Source organism: Cherax quadricarinatus, chromosome 7, assembly GCF_038502225.1.
Source record: "Cherax quadricarinatus isolate ZL_2023a chromosome 7, ASM3850222v1, whole genome shotgun sequence".
In the NCBI taxonomy this organism is placed as follows: Eukaryota; Metazoa; Arthropoda; class Malacostraca; order Decapoda; family Parastacidae; genus Cherax; species Cherax quadricarinatus.
Window position 1 is genome coordinate 67,699,442 of NC_091298.1, and position 20,797 is coordinate 67,720,238.

The 20,797-nt window shown below is 39.5% G+C and overlaps 1 protein-coding gene across 1 annotated transcript in view; it reads left to right on the top strand.

Annotated features, from left to right (window-relative positions):
* LOC128686986 (coiled-coil domain-containing protein AGAP005037) overlaps window positions 1-20,797 on the top strand; it is a gene marked incomplete at its 5' end in the record, with an annotated part of 674,061 nt that overhangs the window by 274,790 nt on the left and 378,474 nt on the right. Inside the window, 1 exon segment of the mRNA XM_070082672.1 lies at window positions 2,306-2,580. Within this exon segment, the coding sequence (XP_069938773.1) occupies window positions 2,306-2,580 (275 nt within the window).

A 20,797-nucleotide genomic window follows, 5' to 3' on the forward strand; every position in this document is an offset into this window, starting at 1 on the left:
CTTGTACATGTACTTGTAGGAATAATGATATTATTTATTTTTTTTTATTATCACACCGGCCGATTCCCACCAAGGCAGGGTGGCCCGAAAAAGAAAAACTTTCACCATCATTCACTCCATCACTGTCTTGCCAGAAGGGTGCTTTACACTACAGTTTTTAAACTGCAACATTAACACCCCTCCTTCAGAGTGCAGGCACTGTACTTCCCATCTCCAGGACTCAAGTCCGGCCTGCCGGTTTCCCTGAATCCCTTCATAAATGTTACTTTGCTCACACTCCAACAGCACGTCAAGTATTAAAAACCATTTGTCTCCATTCACTCCTATCAAACACGCTCACGCATGCCTGCTGGAAGTCCAAGCCCCTCGCACACAAAACCTCCTTTACCCCCTCCCTCCAACCCGTCCTAGGCCGACCCCTACCCCGCCTTCCTTCCACTACAGACTGATACACTCTTGAAGTCATTCTGTTTCGCTCCATTCTCTCTACATGTCCGAACCACCTCAACAACCCTTCCTCAGCCCTCTGGACAACAGTTTTGGTAATCCCGCACCTCCTCCTAACTTCCAAACTACGAATTCTCTGCATTATATTCACACCACACATTGCCCTCAGACATGACATCTCCACTGCCTCCAGCCTTCTCCTCGCTGCAACATTCATCACCCACGCTTCACACCCATATAAGAGCGTTGGTAAAACTATACTCTCATACATTCCCCTCTTTGCCTCCAAGGACAAAGTTCTTTGTCTCCACAGACTCCTAAGTGCACCACTCACTCTTTTTCCCTCATCAATTCTATGATTCACCTCATCTTTCATAGACCCATCCGCTGACACGTCCACTCCCAAATATCTGAATACGTTCACCTCCTCCATACTCTCTCCCTCCAATCTGATATTCAATCTTTCATCACCTAATCTTTTTGTTATCCTCATAACCTTACTCTTTCCTGTATTCACCTTTAATTTTCTTCTTTTGCACACCCTACCAAATTCATCCACCAATCTCTGCAACTTCTCTTCAGAATCTCCCAAGAGCACAGTGTCATCGGCAAAGAGCAGCTGTGACAACTCCCACTTTGTGTGTGATTCTTTATCTTTTAACTCCACGCCTCTTGCCAAGACCCTCGCATTTACTTCTCTTACAACCCCATCTATAAATATATTAAACAACCACGGTGACATCACACATCCTTGTCTAAGGCCTACTTTTACTGGGAAAAAATTTCCCTCTTTCCTACATACTCTAACTTGAGCCTCACTATCCTCGTAAAAACTCTTCACTGCTTTCAGTAACCTACCTCCTACACCATACACTTGCAACATCTGCCACATTGCCCCCCTATCCACCCTGTCATACGCCTTTTCCAAATCCATAAATGCCACAAAGACCTCTTTAGCCTTATCTAAATACTGTTCACTTATATGTTTCACTGTAAACACCTGGTCCACACACCCCCTACCTTTCCTAAAGCCTCCTTGTTCATCTGCTATCCTATTCTCCGTCTTACTCTTAATTCTTTCAATTATAACTCTACCATACACTTTACCAGGTACACTCAACAGACTTATCCCCCTATAATTTTTGCACTCTCTTTTATCCCCTTTGCCTTTATACAAAGGAACTATGCATGCTCTCTGCCAATCCCTAGGTACCTTACCCTCTTCCATACATTTATTAAATAATTGCACCAACCACTCCAAAACTATATCCCCACCTGCTTTTAACATTTCTATCTTTATCCCATCAATCCCGGCTGCCTTACCCCCTTTCATTTTACCTACTGCCTCACGAACTTCCCCCACACTCACAACTGGCTCTTCCTCACTCCTACAAGATGTTATTCCTCCTTGCCCTATACACGAAATCACAGCTTCCCTATCTTCATCAACATTTAACAATTCCTCAAAATATTCCTTCCATCTTCCCAATACCTCTACCTCTCCATTTAATAACTCTCCTCTCCTATTTTTAACTGACAAATCCATTTGTTCTCTAGGCTTTCTTAACTTGTTAATCTCACTCCAAAACTTTTTCTTATTTTCAACAAAATTTGTTGATAACATCTCACCCACTCTCTCATTATTATTATTATTATTATTATAAAAATCGTATTTTATTGAAATCATGTTACTGGAACACATGTTACTTGGAACACTGCAGTATTTGACTAGTTCTCTTGAATAGATAGCTGTGATGGTAGACAGTAGTAATTATAATAAAGAGCAGTAGTGTTGATAGACAGCAGTAAAAAAGTGCCTAGTTTTGAATGTAATGATGTTGGACTGGTCTCTTGGCAGGTCTGCCTTCTACAGCATGCGGGTAGAGCAGATGGAACGGCAGCTGGCATCTCTTACAGGACTGGTGCAGAAGGCTCTACATACAGGTGTGGCCAGCTCCCCACGCCCAGAGATAATACCCTTAGCACCACCTCCTGCTGTTGTGGCAGCTGCTGCTGCTGCTGCTGCAGCTGCTGCTGCTCAAGCCTCTACTGAGAGAGAAGCTCCGACTACTAATAGGAGCTCCAATGACTTCCTCCAGGTTCCTACAAGCTCTTCCTTCTCCAAAACTTCAGGTGAGTGCTGGAGCCAAGTAGCACCTTCACCAGAGGTGTCCTGCCTGCTGTGCCCAGTCGTCGCCCGGTTGTTGTCTCCACTGCACTCACATGCCTTCATTCTGGTTAAAGGCTCTTAAGCTACACAGTCTCAGTTACTGTCCCCATCTTTGGTTCAAGCCTCATTAACTCACATTCACCTGGTGCTGTATGATCCCTATGGGTTTAGCACTTCCACTGAATATAACAACACTCACTCACACTTACACTCACCCTAACATCCACAAGTTCATTGATACACATGCACTTATGTCTCCATCAGTCAGTTTCTACTGTTAGTATTAGTATTTCTTATTCACTCAGAGATTTGTGACAATTAACTTTTCAGTTAACATGGTAGTGTTTATGAATAATGACAAAACAGTTCCTTATTGCTAAGACACATTATCTACTAATATTCATGTGGGACAATGAGCCAAGTGTTATAGGGGAGTGTCAACGACCGGTCGACGACCTCATGGGCACCTGGGTGTGAGGGTCATCAGCGGGCCACACAAGAGGCCACACTCTGCTGCCCTACACATCACAGAGTTTTTTGCTGGTGTACCTGTTTTAGTCTTTGTGTTCTGGTAATAAGTACATTGTGTGTATGTGTGTGTGTGTGTGTTTTGTTTATATGAACCAGGAGTATGTGTGTGTGTGTTTTCTGCTAATTGTGCTTGTGTGGGGCAAGTGCCTGCATGCTTAGTGATATATTTAAACTAATTTCAGCTTTATAGATGCAACATAGATGCTCACCATGGCTGCCATGAGTGGTTATACTGCCATACACACAGTAGCTGTTGTGTTTATATGCCCATAAACACTCAACATAACTTGAGAGTGATTTCACATCCATAGACTCTCAGTGTGACTGTTGTGTGTGACTGTGCATCCAGAGACACTCACTGTTGCTACTGTGATGGGTTGTATACCCATAGATACTCACTGTGGTTGTTGTTGTTTATCCATTCATATGTGTTTTGTTACTTTTGTGGCTTTTAACACCCAAATTGAGCTTCATGTGTGTGTGTGTGTGTGTGTGTGTGTGTGTGTGTGTGTGTGTGTGTGTGTGTGTGTGTGTGTGTGTGTGTGTGTGTGTGTGTGTGTGTGTGTGTGTGTGTGTGTGTGTGTGTGTGTGCACGCGTGTGCACATGTGTGTACGCGTGTGCACGCGTGTGCACGTACATGTGTGTGTATTGTGAGTGTAGCAAGAACCGTTTGTGTTGTCAGGTGTAAACTGACTACATCTGTTGTAGCAGCTACTTCTCTCCAGTTGTAGCAAGTAATGTGTTTGTGTTGCCAGGTGTAAACTGACTACATCTGTCATAGCAGCTACTACACTCACTCCTGGATGTAGCTCTTGTCCCTTACCACTGTACATAACATCTCCTACTGATAATTATTATTAGAAAAATTAAATTAAAAATTTGTTAAGCAAAGCAGCTGTAAACTACACACTTATTTACACCTTTCATGGCTGCATTTGTCACGTTTGGCTGCATCTCGTATAGAGGTACTGTTAGGATCCTTAGCCACATCTTTCACACTTGGCTAATAAAGCAAAAAAAATTTTGATAAAAGAAAAAACTTATTGTGAATTCCTTTACTAGTACAACACTTCATTTATGATGGGCTGCTCGAGTACATGAGGTTGCTAAACTTTTTTTTATGTACTTAAAAAGGTCCCCCATCCATGGGTGAGATTGTGTTCCTGTTTATGAAGGACCATTGCTACTAGTGCCTTTTTTATTACCAGCGTCCCGCCTCGTGTTTCCAACAACAATCATTTTGACAGACAAACAGAGCATATATTTATTTTTACTATTCAGTAATTCTGTAAAAAAATGACTGCAAAATTTTAAATTAATATTTCATTAATAATAACTATTAATACAGTATGTACTAGCCAAATTAGGCTAACTTTAGATAGGTTGGTTAATATTAAGGCATATGGGAAGCCTCTAACTTTCAAATAAATCATGTTTCTAACTTTTTAACTTAGAAAGAGTTTGTATAGAAGAAAATATTACAAAGATTGGTTAAGTTTCACACATTTATGCTGCTCTTGGTGGTTAGTAAACATTAATTGCTTTCTAATTACCCTATTTGTAATACTATGGGGTGAAGTTAGTGACCTCCTCTTTTATATTATGTAAATTTTAGCAAGGTTATGCGAGGTTGCTAAATTAGTTTTGATGAAAAATTAATAGATTACAGTATAATGTAAAAATCTATGAATAATTTATATTCATAAAAAAATATTTGCTAAGGAATATTTGGCTTGTTTGACAGCACTGGCTATGATGCTAAACATTACCATTGTACGTGAAGTGTTGAGGAAAAGTTTCTTTGCATTATTAATACCCAGGGGTTAGTAACCCAGGATAACTTGAGTAAGCTAAACTGTGGCTTATATCTATCAGGGTCTAAAGTCCTATGCCCGAGGATGTAACCCACGACAGCCAATTAATTCTGCGATATCTATTTAATGCTAGGTAAATGGGCAGCAGGTGTAAGTAGACTTGTCCATATGTTTCACTGCTCCTACTGTTCAAGCCTGGGTCATTTTGGTTATGAGCTAAATTCTCTGCTGCTGCTGACTATTCCATGTGAGGTGGGCATATGTCTTGTAGCATGTGTTATCAGGTGTTTTGGCTATGACAAGTCCAGTACATATTACATATTTACATGTGTTATGGCAAGTGTCCATGTGTCCACATAATACTGTGATAGTATTTGTGGATACATGCTGTGGTGTATGAGATTTATCCCATTCACATGAAGAAAAGAAGCCATCAATAGCATGCATATGCTCTCTGCCACTGGTCATGATTTGTTGTCCTCCATACTCATAAAAAAAAGTGCAATTTTTTCCTCAATCCGTAAGTGTGCTTTTCAGGTTGGTCTAGACATAGGCATCTACAAGCTCAAAAAATTATTAGTGCTGTAGCCTACTTCATAAAAGTGGACAGCAAGTAGCAGTAATGTCTCTCACTCTACTAAGTATGAAATTTTAACATTTATGCAGGCTAGGACTTACCTGGGTTATTTAAATACATTTGGACAAACTGAAAGACAAACAATAATGAGTTAAGTTAATATTTACTATGCAACACTTACTAAAGGTACCTTGTGAACCATTTTGAATTTTTTTTTTTTTGTTTTTGCTGTGGCAATTTTATATTGGCTTGGCACCTGATCCATAAATTGAAAATAGAAAAAAATGTTTTATTGAAAACAGACTAACTGCATTTCTCGCACCCAAATCTCTTCTCTTTTTGACAGTTCTTTCCTATGATTATCAATATTAATGAGGATACAATAATATTTAATCTTTTCAGGTCCAGACCCCTGATCTCAAACTTGCTCTCAGATTATTTTATCTTATGAAATGATAATCTTGTTTCGAAGGTAATGAAACCAGAAGGACAAAATTTGCTGGAAAAACTCATGGAATTATGCTCTTGCAAAGTTAGCCGTCTCGGAAATATTTACACACCAGTGTTTATACCCACTTTTCACCCTATTTTTTAGCTAATTCCATTGTCAACCAAACTCATAACTATTTTGCTAGTATTTCTTCTATTCTATTGATTGAGTACAAGAAACCACCCACTTACCTATTTCAACTACCCAGTAAAGTGATAAGAAATCAGAAATATGACCACTTTCACACAAGATTAAAAAATTGCCAGTTTAAAAATAGAGTCCAGAATAAACAATGTAGACATTTTTGGCACAAAGAAAAAAAATTTCCTCTGTTCCTTAGTCACATCTCCAGGCCCCTCCTATATTATGCTTGCTTTTCATTTTGAATTCTTATTCATGCAAAAAATAGAAGATATACTGTTATGCAGGCTGCTGCATTATTGTAATAATTGTACAAATAATGTCACCGCATTTATGAATGCATGTTAGACTGACCGGTTGGATGCACATTAGACAAGTGTACTCTGGAATACTATTGGCAAAAATCAAACATTTCCACTACTTTGAGCTCAATTTCAAGCTGCTATTAGTCCTGAAGCCTATCAAAAAAATATTTGTTAAGGAATTCTGTTTCTGTAAAATGTCTTCCATTCTATCAAATGAGACCAAGAAACCTAGAATACAACCATAAAAACCATATGATAATACACTGCAAAGTCGCTGTTTTAAACCAAAAATATGGTTGTAGTTTTTTCTCATTATATACTACATGCTGCAGAATTTTTTATATGGTGTACATTTACCACATAGACCCATTCTCTCATATCTAGGCTTAGATTTACCACTCGCATCTTATCTGAGTGAGCTGAGCTAATTACGTTGTACTATGGGACCAACACTGGCTTCAAAGCCATTACGTATATAATAACGGGACCGACACTAAAAGGGTTAAACAACTTCTGAAACACAAAACGAGTTCAAATATGAAGCAAAATTTATTATATAGAGAACATGTAGTAAAGCCTTGATTTAACCCCTTTAGTGTCAGTGCCATAGTTCTGTGGCTTTGCACTCTGTCAGTGCTGTAGTTCTACGCCATGAACTCAGCTCACTCAGATAAGCTGTGAGTGGTAAATTTGGGCCTAGATATGAGAGAATGGGTTGATTCAGTGCGCACCTTATAAAAACAATCCTGCAGCATGCAGTGTGTAATGAGAAAATAACTGCCACCATGTTTTTGGCTTAAATTAGGGACTTTGCGTTGTATTTTGGGACAGCTTTTATGGTTTCTTAGTCTCATTTGATAAAATGGAAGATGTATTACAGAAATAGAGATGATTATGATTGGTTTGAGGAGTGGAAGTAGCTTGAAATTAAGCTGAGAGCAGCGGAAATATTTTATTTTTTCTGATTTTCCAGAGTAAAAAAATCATGTCACTTGTCCATTATGCATCCAACTGGTTGGTCTAATATGTGTTCATGAATGCACTGATATTATTTGTACAATTATTACAATAATGCATAACATTAGATCTTCTATTTTTGTGTGTGAATAAGAATTCTTTGTGTGAATAAAAATTCAAGATGGAGTTCATTTGTAAAGCCTGGAACATAACTACTGAACAGAGGAAATGTTATTTTAGTACCTGGAATGCCTGAATTGTTTATTCTGGACCCTATTTTGAAATAGGCATTTTTTGAAATTTGTGTGAAATTAGCCAAATTACCAATTTCTGATCACTTTATTGGGTAGTTGAAATAGTTGATTGGGCATTTCTTGTGCTTAATTGATAAAATGGAAGACATACTAGCAAAATAGCTAAGAATTTGGTCAACTGGAATGATGTAATTGACCTAAAATAGGACTCAGAGTGGGCAAGAATTGCTGATGCGTAAATATCGCTGACACAGCAAAATTTGTGAGTGTAATTTCGTCAATTTTTCACCAGATTTCATCTTTTTGCTTTATTACTTGCAGAAAAAAGATTCTTGGACACTGGACACTTTTCAGATTGTGGGTCTGGACACTCAAGGGTTAATAGACCTGTAGGGGAGAGCGGGTGGTCAATGCTAGCAGTTGTGATGGATAAAGATAATATTATGTTGCCATCATAGTAACAGCATTGGACAATTTTCTAACTAAAAGGTGTTTGTTTCCAAATCAGTTGGGCTGGCTGATTTCAGTTCTGTGTTTCTGTTAAATCAAGGCATTACTGTATTTCCTGGATTCATGAAGAGCTCTTGTACTGGAAGCCCCATAAATATGTTGGAAGCATTTAACAGTGTTTTCATGTATGAAAAATTACTTGTATGAAGGGTTTAATGAGCTATTTACCTCTCTTGCGCAACTCTTCAGACCCACCTACAGTACCACTGTAACCTCTTTGTACTCTCCACCCTTCTGTTTTCTGATGTGAGTGCCTGGCCTCACCAGCTTACAGGATGGTTCGTTAAATCCTCCACCGAAAGCAGTTTTTATTATAGTACATACTTAAAAATAGGGGGGTTTCTAACTTAGGAATGCTCTCAGTTAAAATGCATCCATACTTAGGAACCAGTGAAATTTTTGACTGCTGATCCATATGTACAAATGTAAGAAGCATAACCATCTTCTGTACTACCATTTTCTAAAGAAAAATTGGTTCTGTGTTACAGCTATTTTGTAAGTTGCAACACCAGGAATGCAGTTAGCTCATAAACAGAAAGTAATTCATGCTCAGGTTCAATGAACCACTTAAGAATTTTATCACCAACACCCTAAGTTGTTAGTGGCAGCTGTCATGTGGAAGACAGGAACTCAAAGTTTTGTACTGTATTGATGAGACAGGAAATATGTAATCTATTTTATTAGGTGATTTTGAAAATCTAACTGCTTAGCAGTAACTCTTACCCAAATATGTTTACTGAAGATCTATTACAGATTCAGTACAAAGTTATAAATTCTTGAGTTAGGGATTGGCTAAGGCTCACCTTCCTGCTAGGCAGAAAAATCTTAATCATTGCAAACATAGCTGATCATGCTGAACTCTAACTTTACCAGACCAAACACCCTTGCATAACTCCAAGCTCACTCATTTTACAAAAGAATAAAAAGGCACAATACCACTGTGACTAGAGCAGTACAAAAATAATCAGTACATAGGAGAAAGAAACATACCATGTGTATTCATTCTGAAGTTGTTTGGATTGTTTAACCAGGGAGATACCAAGATTCCAAGCTGGACCCTAAGCCTAATCTTCATCATATGGGATGCAGAGTGATTGAGGTTTAAATTGTGAAGAAAAACAGTGCATTGTATAAACTGTAAACTACAGTATTAACCTTTAAACTGTCCAAACGTAGATCTATGTTTTCACAGCCAGCACTCCAAATATTTTGAAAAATAAAAAAAATCTTTTTTTTTTTTTTTTTTTTTTTTAAATTAAAGAGGACAATTTTCTATGTGTTATAAGGCCAATTTTTTTTTTTTTAGGACTTGTACCTACCGAGATATAAGACGGCAAAGTTGGTGCTGGATGCTCACTTGACAGCAACATGGAGTTCTGCCACTTGCAGAAGTGTTGCTGATATATCTTTTTTTCTCGTTTTTATTTTAATTTATATAATTTTTATGTTCTGATAATTACAATTTATAATAGTTCTTGTGATTTCATAGCCAATCTTTGTTCTGACACTAATATTAGGAACTGAAATAGTACTCGAATAGTCACAATCACACCAAAAGGTGAACATTTTCACCTGCCTTGATCATTTACTATTGTCTAGAAATATATACAAAGTATTTATAGGTCTCAGCAATGTTTTAGACATGCTGGAGTATATATGAATCTTCTTGAAGCGTGGTGTTTATAACAAGTGTTGGTAAACTGCTGACAGGGTAAGCAGTGGAGTGACATAATGATAGTGCACTGCTGCAGGGAACCCTGGCTTTATTTGTTTACACTGTTACACACAAACATGTATGTCTGTTTGTCTGTCTGTCTATCTCTGCTTATCTTTCTGTCTGTCTATCTCTGCTTATCTTTCTGTCTGCCTGTGTGTGTCTCTTTCAGTCTGCCTGTGTGTCTCTGTCTTTCTGTCTACCTGTGTGTGTCTGTCTTTTTGTCTGCCTGTGTGTCTTGGTCTTTCTATCTGCCTGTGTGTCTTGGTCTTTCTATCTGCCTGTGTGTCTTGGTCTTTCTATCTGCCTGTGTGTCTTGGTCTTTCTATCTGCCTGTGTGTCTTGGTCTTTCTATCTGCCTGTGTGTCTTGGTCTTTCTATCTGCCTGTGTGTCTTGGTCTTTCTGTCTGCCTGTGTGTTTCGGTCTTTCTGTCTACCTGTGTGTGTCTGTCTTTCTGTCTGCCTGTGTGTGTGTTGTTCTGTCTGCCTGTGTGTCTCGGTCTTTCTATCTGCCTGTGTGTCTCGATCTTTCTATCTGCCTGTGTATGTGTGTACTCACCTAATTGTGGTTGAATGGGTCAAGACTCAGCTCCTGGCCCCGCCTCTTCACTGACTGCTACTAGGTCCTCACTCTTCCTGCTCCATGAGCTTTATCATACCTTGTCTTACAACTATGTATAGTTCCTGCCTCCACTACATCGCTTGCCGGACTATTCCACTTCCTAACTACTCTATGACTGAAGAAATACTTCCTAACATCCCTTTGACTCATCTGAGTCTTCAGCTTCCAATTGTGACCCCTTGTTTCTGTGTTCCATCTCTGGAACATCCTGTCTCTGTCCACCTTGTCTATTCCACGCAGTATTTTATGTCTTTATCATGTCTTCCCTGACCCTCCTGTCCTCCAGTGTCGTCAGATCGATTTCCCTTAACCTTTCTTCATAGGACATTCCCCTTAGCTCTGGAACTAGCCTTGTTGCAAACTTTTGCACTTTTTCTAATTTCTTGACGTGTTTGACCAGGTGTGGGTTCCAAACTGGTGCTGCATACTCCAGTATGGGCCTGACGTACACAGTGTATAAAGTCTTGAACGATTCCTTATAGAGGTACAGGAACGCTATTCTCAGGTTTGCCAAGCGCCCATATGCCGCAGCAGTTATCTGGTTAATGTGTGCTTCTGGCGATGTACTCGGTATTATACTCACTCCTAGGTCTTTCTCCTTGAGTGAGGTTTGCAGCCTTTGGCCTCCTAGCCTATACTCTGTCTGCGGTCTTCTTTGCCCTCCTCCGATCTTCATGACTTTGCATTTGGCGGGGTTAAATTCTAGGAGCCAGTGTCTGGACGACGCATCCAGTCTGTCCAGGTCTCTTTGTAGACCTGTCTGGTCCACGTCTGATTTAATTCTCCTCATTAACTTTACATCATCTGCAAACAGGGACACTTCTGAGTCTATTCCTTCCATCATGTTGTTCACATATACCAGGAATAGCACTGGTCCCAGGACTGACCCCTGTGGAGCCCCGCTCATTACCAGTGCCCACTGTGATACCTCATCATGGACCATGACTCGCTGTTGCCTCCCTGTTAGGTATTCTCTGATCCATTGCAGTGCCCTTCCTGTTGTACGTGCCTGTTCCTCTAGCTTCTGTACTACTCTCTTGCGAGGAACTGTGTCTGTGTCGAAGGCCTTGTTGCAATCCAAGAAAATGCAATCAACCCTCCCCTCCCTCTTATTTCTTACTTCAGTTACCATGTCATATAACTCTAGTAGGTTCGTGACAGGATTTGCCTTCCATGAATCTGTGCTGGCTGTCATTTATAATCTTGTTTTGCTCCAGGTGCTCCACCACTCTCCTCCTGATAATCTTTTCCAAGACTTTGCATAGTATACATGTCAGTGACACTGGTCTATAATTTAGTGCTTCATTTCTGTCTCCTTTCTTAAAGATGGGGACTACATTTGCCTTCTTCCAGTGTCTTTCTGACTGCTTGTCTCTCAGTCTTAGAGAGCGGCTCATAAACCAACAGGTATTACACACGATGCAGTAGTCATGTCTGATTCCTGATAAAGTGAAAATGCGTATTACTTGCCAATGAGTTGCCAGTCATGGATATTATGTCTCCTATCACAAGCACTGTATAACACTTGGCCTGGAATTTTTGGGTTATCCTAGATAATTTGCACTATGTATAATTGTACTTGTGTACATGTGACAGAGATACAGACAGGGATGTAGACAGATAGACAGACAGTTACAGACAGAGACACAGCCAGTGGTATAAAAAATGAAAGGATGTTGCACAAATATTACACATGGGTTATTCTAGAGGTTTTTGATATTTCCTCGATCACTTATGGCCACATCCATAACTTTCCTCTTACAAGGGAAGTGTTAATGTGACATGACATCAGTGAATCCTTGGTGTTTGCCGTGCTATTTGCTCTATATGGCACTCAGTTTTACTGGTGCCCCCACAAAGTACTAAGTGGTCGAAGACATTTTTAATACTGCACACACTGAGTGTTAAGACCCATTCTATACTTGCCAGGCATCTCAGTCCAATCATGCCAAATTTGGAGGCAGGAAAAATAAAACATAGATCTATGTTTGGAGCGCTAGCGGTGCAAATGTAGATCTACGTTTGGACAATTTAAGGGTTAAAGCATAAATAGCCTAGTATCACAGTTGAATGGTATTGTTGGCTGACTTTTAATTTGTTATGATATATCAGTATTTTCTAAAATGTATTATAATTGAATATAATATAAGGAATATAATTGAATCTTGTTTCATAAAAAGCAGTTTTGACAATAATATGAATATTTCCTTTGGTTTATATAAATTAGATCCATTTATAATTAATAGAATTTGGGAAGAATTTAATAATACACTGGACAAATAATAATTTTTAAATTTTCTTGGGTAGAATAGTTTGTGGGTGAGTTGTGCAAAGGACCTATCCAAGTTGGGTCGGCACGCGTCAGGTGTTTAACCGTTGTGGGATCTGATAGTGAGGTGCTGGCCAGACCCCTTATATAGCTTCCTTGGATGCTTTACTTTCATAGTTCCTTGATAATGTGAGTAGTCACGAAAGCGCTTGGAATTTCTCTATTCTTTCAGAGTGGTTGTTTTGCATATTCTGAAATCACCTGTTTACTGTGATCTTATTGCATATATATATATATATATATTATATATACATTATATATACTATATATAAATATATATATATATATATATATATATATATATATATATGTATATATATATATATATATATATATATAAATATATATATTATATATACAATATATATATATATTATATATATATATATATATATATATATATATATATATATATATATATATATATATATATATATATATATATATATATATATATATATATATATATATATATATATATATACAACATTATATATACAATATATATATATATATATATATATATATATATATATATATATACAACATTATATATACAATATATATATATATATATATATATATATATATATATATATATATATATATATATATATATATACATATATATACAGTGGACCCTCGACCAGCGATATTAATCCGTTCCTGAGAGCTCATCGTTAGTCAGAATTATCGTTAGTCAAGTTTATTTTCCCCATAAGAAATAATGGAAATCAAATTAATCCGTGCAAGACACCCAAAAGTATTGAAAAAAAAATTTTACCACATGAAATATTAATTTTAATACACACAAACTGAAAATTACATGCACAGTTACATGACACTTACCTTTATTGAAGATCTGGTGATGATTGATGGGATGGGAGGAGGGGAGAGGTGTTAGTGTTTAGAAGGGGAATCCCCTTCCATTAGCACTTGAGGCAGCAAGTCTTTTTCTGGGGTTACTTCCCTTGTTCTTTTAATGCCACTAGGGCCAGCTTCAGAGTCACTGGACTTCTGTCGCACAACATATCTGTCCATAGAGGCCTGTACCTCTCGTTCCTTTATGACTTTCCTAAAGTGGTTCACAACAGTGTCAGTGTAATAGTCACCAGCACGGCTTGCAGTAGCTGTGTCAGGGTGATTTTCATCAAAAAAGGTTTGCACTTCAAGCCACTTTGCACACATTTCCTTTATCTTAGAAGTAGGCAACTTCTTCAATTTCTCTCTCCTCTCCTCCGAAGCAGTTTCCTCAGGTGTGCCCTCTTGCTGTTGAAGATGATCTAGCAGCTCATCAGTGGTTATTTCTTCACTGTCCTCCACCACCAACTCTTCCACATCCTCCCCACTAACCTCCAACCCCAAGGACTTCCCCAATGCCACAGTGGATTCCTCAACTGGCATAGGATTCTCAGGGTTAGCCTCAAACCCTTCAAAATCCCTTTTGTCTACAGATTCTGGCCACAGTTTTTTCCAAGCAGAGTTCAATGTCCTCTTAGTCCTTCCTCCCAAGCCTTACCTATAATGTTTACACAATTTAGGATGGTAAAATGATCTTTCCAAAACTCTCTTAGAGTCAGTTGAGTTTCTGAGGTCACTACAAAGCACCTTTCAAACATAGCTTTTGTGTACAGTTTCTTGAAGTTGGAAATAAACTGCTGCAGGAGAGGAGTGGTATTAGGAGGCAAAAACTTCACCTTAATGAAGTTCATGTCCCTAGAAAGTCGCTCTGCCAAGTCTGAAGGATGACCAGGAGCATTGTCTAATACCAGGAGGCACTTAAGGTCTAATTTCTTTTCAATTAGGTAATTTTTCACATTGGGGGCAAATGCATGATGTAACCAGTCGTAGAAAAAGTCCCTAGTGACCCATGCCTTACTGTTTGCCCTCCACAGCACACACAAATTAGCCTTGAGGACATTGTTTTTCCTGAACACTCTGGGAGTTTCAGAGTGATACACCAATAAAGGCTTCACTTTGCAATCACCACTAGCATTGGCACACATCAACAGAGTAAGCCTGTCTTTCATAGGCTTATGTCCTGGGAGTGCCTTTTCCTCCTGAGTAATGTACGTCCTGCTTGGCATTTTCTTCCAAAACAGGCCTGTTTCGTCACAATTAAACACTTGTTCAGGTTTCAGTCCTTCACTGTCTATGTACTCCTTGAAGTCCTGCACATATTTTTCAGCCGATTTGTGGTCCAAACTGGCAGCCTCACCATGCCTTATCACACTATGAATGCCACTACACTTCTTAAATCTCTCAAACCAACCTTTGCTAGCCTTAAATTCACTCACATCACTAGTTGCTGGCATTTTTCTAATTAAATCGTCATGCAACTTCCTAGCCTTTTCACATATGATCGCTTGAGAGATGCTGTCTCCTGCTATCTGTTTCTTGTTTATCCACACCAATAAAAGTCTCTCAACATCTTCTATCACTTGTGATCTCAGTTTCGAAAACATAGTTGCACCTTTGGCAAGAACAGCTTCCTTGATTGCCGTTTTCTTGCCCACAATAGTAGCGATGGTTGATTGGGGTTTATTATACAACCTGACCAGCTCAGAGATACGCACTCCACTTTCATATTTATCAATGATCTCTTTCTTCATCTCCATAGTAATTCTCACCCTTTTTGCTGTAGGGTTGGCACTAGAAGCTTTCTTGGGGCCCATGGTGACTTATTTTGCAGGTGCAATCACTAAAAAGGCTGTGATAATATGAAATGTTCCAGTTGTATGTTTGGAAGCGACCGCGGTGGCTGGCTGGCTTGTAAACACTCTCACCAAAGGGACAAGTGAGGCGCGCTCAGGCCAAAGTGGACGCGTATGGTACAAAATGAATAGCGCTGGTCGGGTTTTTAAGCGCTAGTCGAGGCAAAATTTTTGCATTAAAATGTATCGCTAGTCAGATTTATCGTTAATCGATGCCATCGTTGGTCGAGGGTCCACTGTATATATATATATATATATATATATATATATATATATATATATTTATATATATATATATATATATATATATATATATATATATTTTCTTTTTCAACAAATCGGCCGTCTCCCACCGAGGCAGGGTGACTCAAAAAAGAAAGAAAATCCCCAAAAAGAAAATACTTTCATCATCGAACTTAAGCTAAAAGAATCCTTTAGGAGTCAGGAATCGCGGGAAGAACTAAAAGCCATAAATGAAATCGAAAGAAACCCAAAGTATTTCTTCTCCTATGCCAAATCAAAATCGAGAACAACGTCCAGTATTGGGCCCCTACTTAAACAAGATGGGTCCTACACAGATGACAGCAAGGAAATGAGTGAGCTACTCAAGTCCCAATATGACTCAGTTTTTAGCAAGCCGCTAACCAGACTGAGAGTCGAAGATCAAAATGAATTTTTTATGAGAGAGCCACAAAATTTGATTAACACAAGCCTATCCGATGTTATCCTGAAGCCAAATGACTTCGAACAGGCGATAAATGACATGCCCATGCACTCTGCCCCAGGGCCAGACTCATGGAACTCTGTGTTCATCAAGAACTGCAAGAAGCCCCTATCACGAGCCTTTTCCATCCTATGGAGAGGGAGCATGGACACGGGGGTCGTCCCACAGTTACTAAAAACAACAGACATAGCCCCACTCCACAAAGGGGGCAGTAAAGCAACAGCAAAGAACTACAGACCAATAGCACTAACATCCCATATCATAAATATCTTTCAAAGGGTCCTAAGAAGCAAGATCACCACCCATCTAGAAACCCATCAGTTACACAACCCAGGGCAACATGGGTTTAGAACAGGTCGCTCCTGTCTGTCTCAACTATTGGATCACTACGACAAGGTCCTAAATGCACTAGAAGACAAAAAGAATGCAGATGTAATATATACAGACTTTGCAAAAGCCTTCGACAAGTGTGACCATGGCGTAATAGCGCACAAAATGCGTGCTAAAGGAATAACAGGAAAAGTCGGTCGATGGATCTATAATTTCCTCACTAACAGAACACAGAGAGTAGTCGTCAACAGAGTAAAGTCCGAGGCAGCTACGGTGAAAAGCTCTGTTCCACAAGGCACAGTACTTGCTCCCATCTTGTTCCTCATCCTCATATCCGACATAGACAAGGATGTCAGCCACAGCACCGTGTCTTCCTTTGCAGATGACACCCGAATCTGCATGACAGTGTCTTCCATTGCAGACACTGCAAAGCTCCAGGCGGACATCAACCAAATCTTTCAGTGGGCTGCAGAAAACAATATGAAGTTCAACGATGAGAAATTTCAATTACTCAGATATGGTAAACATGAGGAAATTAAATCTTCATCAGAGTACAAAACAAATTCTGGCCACAAAATAGAGTGAAACACCAACGTCAAAGACCTGGGAGTGATCATGTTGGAGGATCTCACCTTCAAGGACCATAACATTGTATCAATCGCATCTGCTAGAAAAATGACAGGATGGATAATGAGAACCTTCAAAACTAGGGAGGCCAAGCCCATGATGACACTCTTCAGGTCACTTATTCTATCTAGGCTGGAATATTGCTGCACACTAACAGCACCTTTCAAGGCAGGTGAAATTGCCGACCTAGAAAATGTACAGAGAACTTTCACGGCGCGCATAACGGAGATAAAACACCTCAATTATTGGGAGCGCTTGAGGTTCCTAAACCTGTATTCCCTGGAACGCAGGAAGGAGAGATACATGATTATATACACCTGGAAAATCCTAGAGGGACTAGTACCGAACTTGCACACGAAAATCACTCACTACGAAAGCAAAAGACTTGGCAGACGATGCACCATCCCCCCAATGAAAAGCAGGGGTGTCACTAGCACGTTAAGAGACCATACAATAAGTGTCAGGGACCCGAGACTGTTCAACTGCCTCCCAGCACACATAAGGGGGATTACCAACAGACCCCTGGCAGTCTTCAAGCTGGCACTCGACAAGCACCTAAAGTCAGTTCCTGATAAGCCAGGCTGTGGCTCGTACGTTGGTTTGCGTGCAGCCAGCAGCAACAGCCTGGTTGATCAGGCTCTGATCCACCAGGAGGCCTGGTCACAGACCGGGCCGCGGGGGCGTTGACCCCCGGAACTCTCTCCAGGTAAACTCCAGGTAAACTCACACATTATCACTGTTTTTGCAGAGGTGCTCAGAATACAACAGTTTAGAAGCATATATTTATTTTATTTATTTATTTATTTATTTACAATTTGAGCACACATACAGAGGTACAAAAAAATACAGATAAGAGCAGCATGCCAAAGCCACATATACTATGCATAGCATTACGGGCTGGCTTAAAATTAACTTAAGATTAACTAAGCAGTGATGAAATCAGTGATAAAACATTAATGTAAACAGATTACTATATACATATAAAGATACACAACATATCCCTCCAAACTGCCAATATCGCAAACCCCTCCTTTAAAGTGCAGGCATTATACTTCCCATTTCCACGACTCAAGTCTGACTATATGAAAATAACCAGTTTCCCTGAATCCCTTCACTAAATATTACCCTGCTCACACTCCATCAGATCGTCAGGTCCCAAGTATCATTCATCTCCATTCACTCCTATCTAACACGCTCATGCACGCTTGCTGGAAGTCCAAGCCCCTTGCCCACAAAACCTCCTTTACCCCCTCTTTCCAACCCTTTCGAGGACGACCCCTAACCCTCCTTCCTTCCCCTATAGATTTATATGCTTTCCATGTCATTCTACTTTGATCCATTCTCTCTAAATGACCAAACCACCTCAACAACCCCTCTTCTGCCCTCTGACTAATGCTTTTATTAATTCCACACCTTCTCCTAATTTCCACACTCCGAATTTTCTGCATAATATTTACACCACACATTGCCCTTAGACAGGACATCTCCACTGCCTCCAACCGTGTCCTCGCTGCTGCATTTACCACCCAAGCTTCACATCCATATAAGAGTGTTGGTACTACTATACTTTCATACATTCCCTTCTTTGCCTCCATAGATAACGTTTTTTGACTCCACATATACCTCAACGCACCACTCACCTTTTTTCCCTCATCAATTCTATGATAACCTCATCCTTCAAAAATCCATCCGCCGACACGTCAACTCCCAAGTATCTGAAAACATTATATTAGGTGATGAAAGATTGGATATCAGATTGGAGGGAGAGAGTGTGGAGGAGGTGAATGTATTCAGATATTTGGGAGTGGACGTGTCAGCGGATGGGTCTATGAAAGATGAGGTGAATCATAGAATTGATGAGGGGAAAAGGGTGAGTGGTGCACTTAGGAGTCTGTGGAGGCAAAGAACTTTGTCCTTGGAGGCAAAGAAGGGAATGTATGAGAGTATAGTTTAACCAACGCTCTTATATGGGTGTGAAGCATGGGTGATGAATGTTGCAGCAAGGAGAAGGCTGGAGGCAGTGGAGATGTCATGTCTGAGGGCAATGTGTGGTGTGAATATAATGCAGAGAATTCGTAGTTTGGAAGTGAGGAGGAGGTGCGGGATTACCAAAACTGTTGTCCAGAGGGCTGAGGAAGGGTTGTTGAGGTGGTTCGGACATGTAGAGAGAATGGAGCGAAACAGAGTGACTTCAAGAGTGTATCAGTCTGTAGTGGAAGGAAGGCGGGGTAGGAGTCGGCCTAGGAAAGGTTGGAGGGAGGGGGTAAAGGAGGTTTTGTGCGCGAGGGGCTTGGACTTCCAGCAGGCATGAGTGAGCGTGTTTGATAGGAGTGAATGGAGACAAATGGTTTTTAATACTTGACGTGCTGTTGGAGTGTGAGCAAAGTAACATTTATGAAGGGGTTCAGGGAAACCGGCAGGCCGGACTTGAGTCCTGGAGATGGGAAGTACAGTGCCTGCACTCTGAAGGAGGGGTGTTAATGTTGCAGTTTAAAAACTGTAGTGTAAAGCACCCTTCTGGCAAGACAGTGATGGAGTGAATGATGGTGAAAGTTTTTCTTTTTCGGGCCACCCTGCCTTGGTGGGAATCGGCCAGTGTGATAATAAAAAAAATAATAATAATATATATATATTAAATAATTTTTTGTTTACATTCCTATGATAAAGTTTAATTGATAAATTATTCAAAATAAGTGAAGAATTATCACTTTTTCACTGATGGGAAGCACTTCACAGCTTCTCTTAGGCTTTGAAGAACTGGGTATGGGGGTTCTACTCTAGTTTTGCTGACTGTTTCTTGGTATCATTTGATAGAATGAAGGATCCACTCCTGAAATAGAAATGATTTTGGCTGGTTCAGGACCAGAAGCATCTTGAAATCTGGCTCAAAGTAGTGAAAATATTTTATTTTTGACAGTTTTCTTGAGGGCAGGTAAGGCCTTCCTACACATCTGTTTTATGGGGTTTTACTAGGTCTGATTCAATTATTGGGATGCTGTAAACTATAATCAATCATTCCTGGTTATATTTTATTATCTGAGAAATACTGCAAATCTTTGTTTTTTTTTTTTTTGTGTGTGATGAATTCAACTGGAGGGCAAGTGTAATATAGAAAGGGCTGAGGACATGCTTCATGAACAGAGGAGATGTTGTTTTAATGCTTGTAATGTATGCAGTCTTTATTCTCAGTTGATTTTAAATTGTAATTTTTTTAAATTTGTGTAAAGTTGGCTCAACTACAGATTTCTGTGTGCTTTTAATGATGTTTCTAATAGTTGAATGGGCAGGTTCTTCTACTCACTCAATAAAACAGAAGGTATTCTAGAAATAGCTGAGAATTTGGTTGACTTGGACAGTGGAATTGGCTTAAAATAGGACTTAAATTAGCCAAAAACCGCTGCTGTGTAAATTGTGCCAGACCACAAACTTTGCACCTGGGTAATTTCATAAATTTTCCATAAAATTTCATACTTTTGATGACACAACCTTCAGAAAAAATTCTCTACCATTTCAGAAGAATTTTTTTTAAATATACTGGCA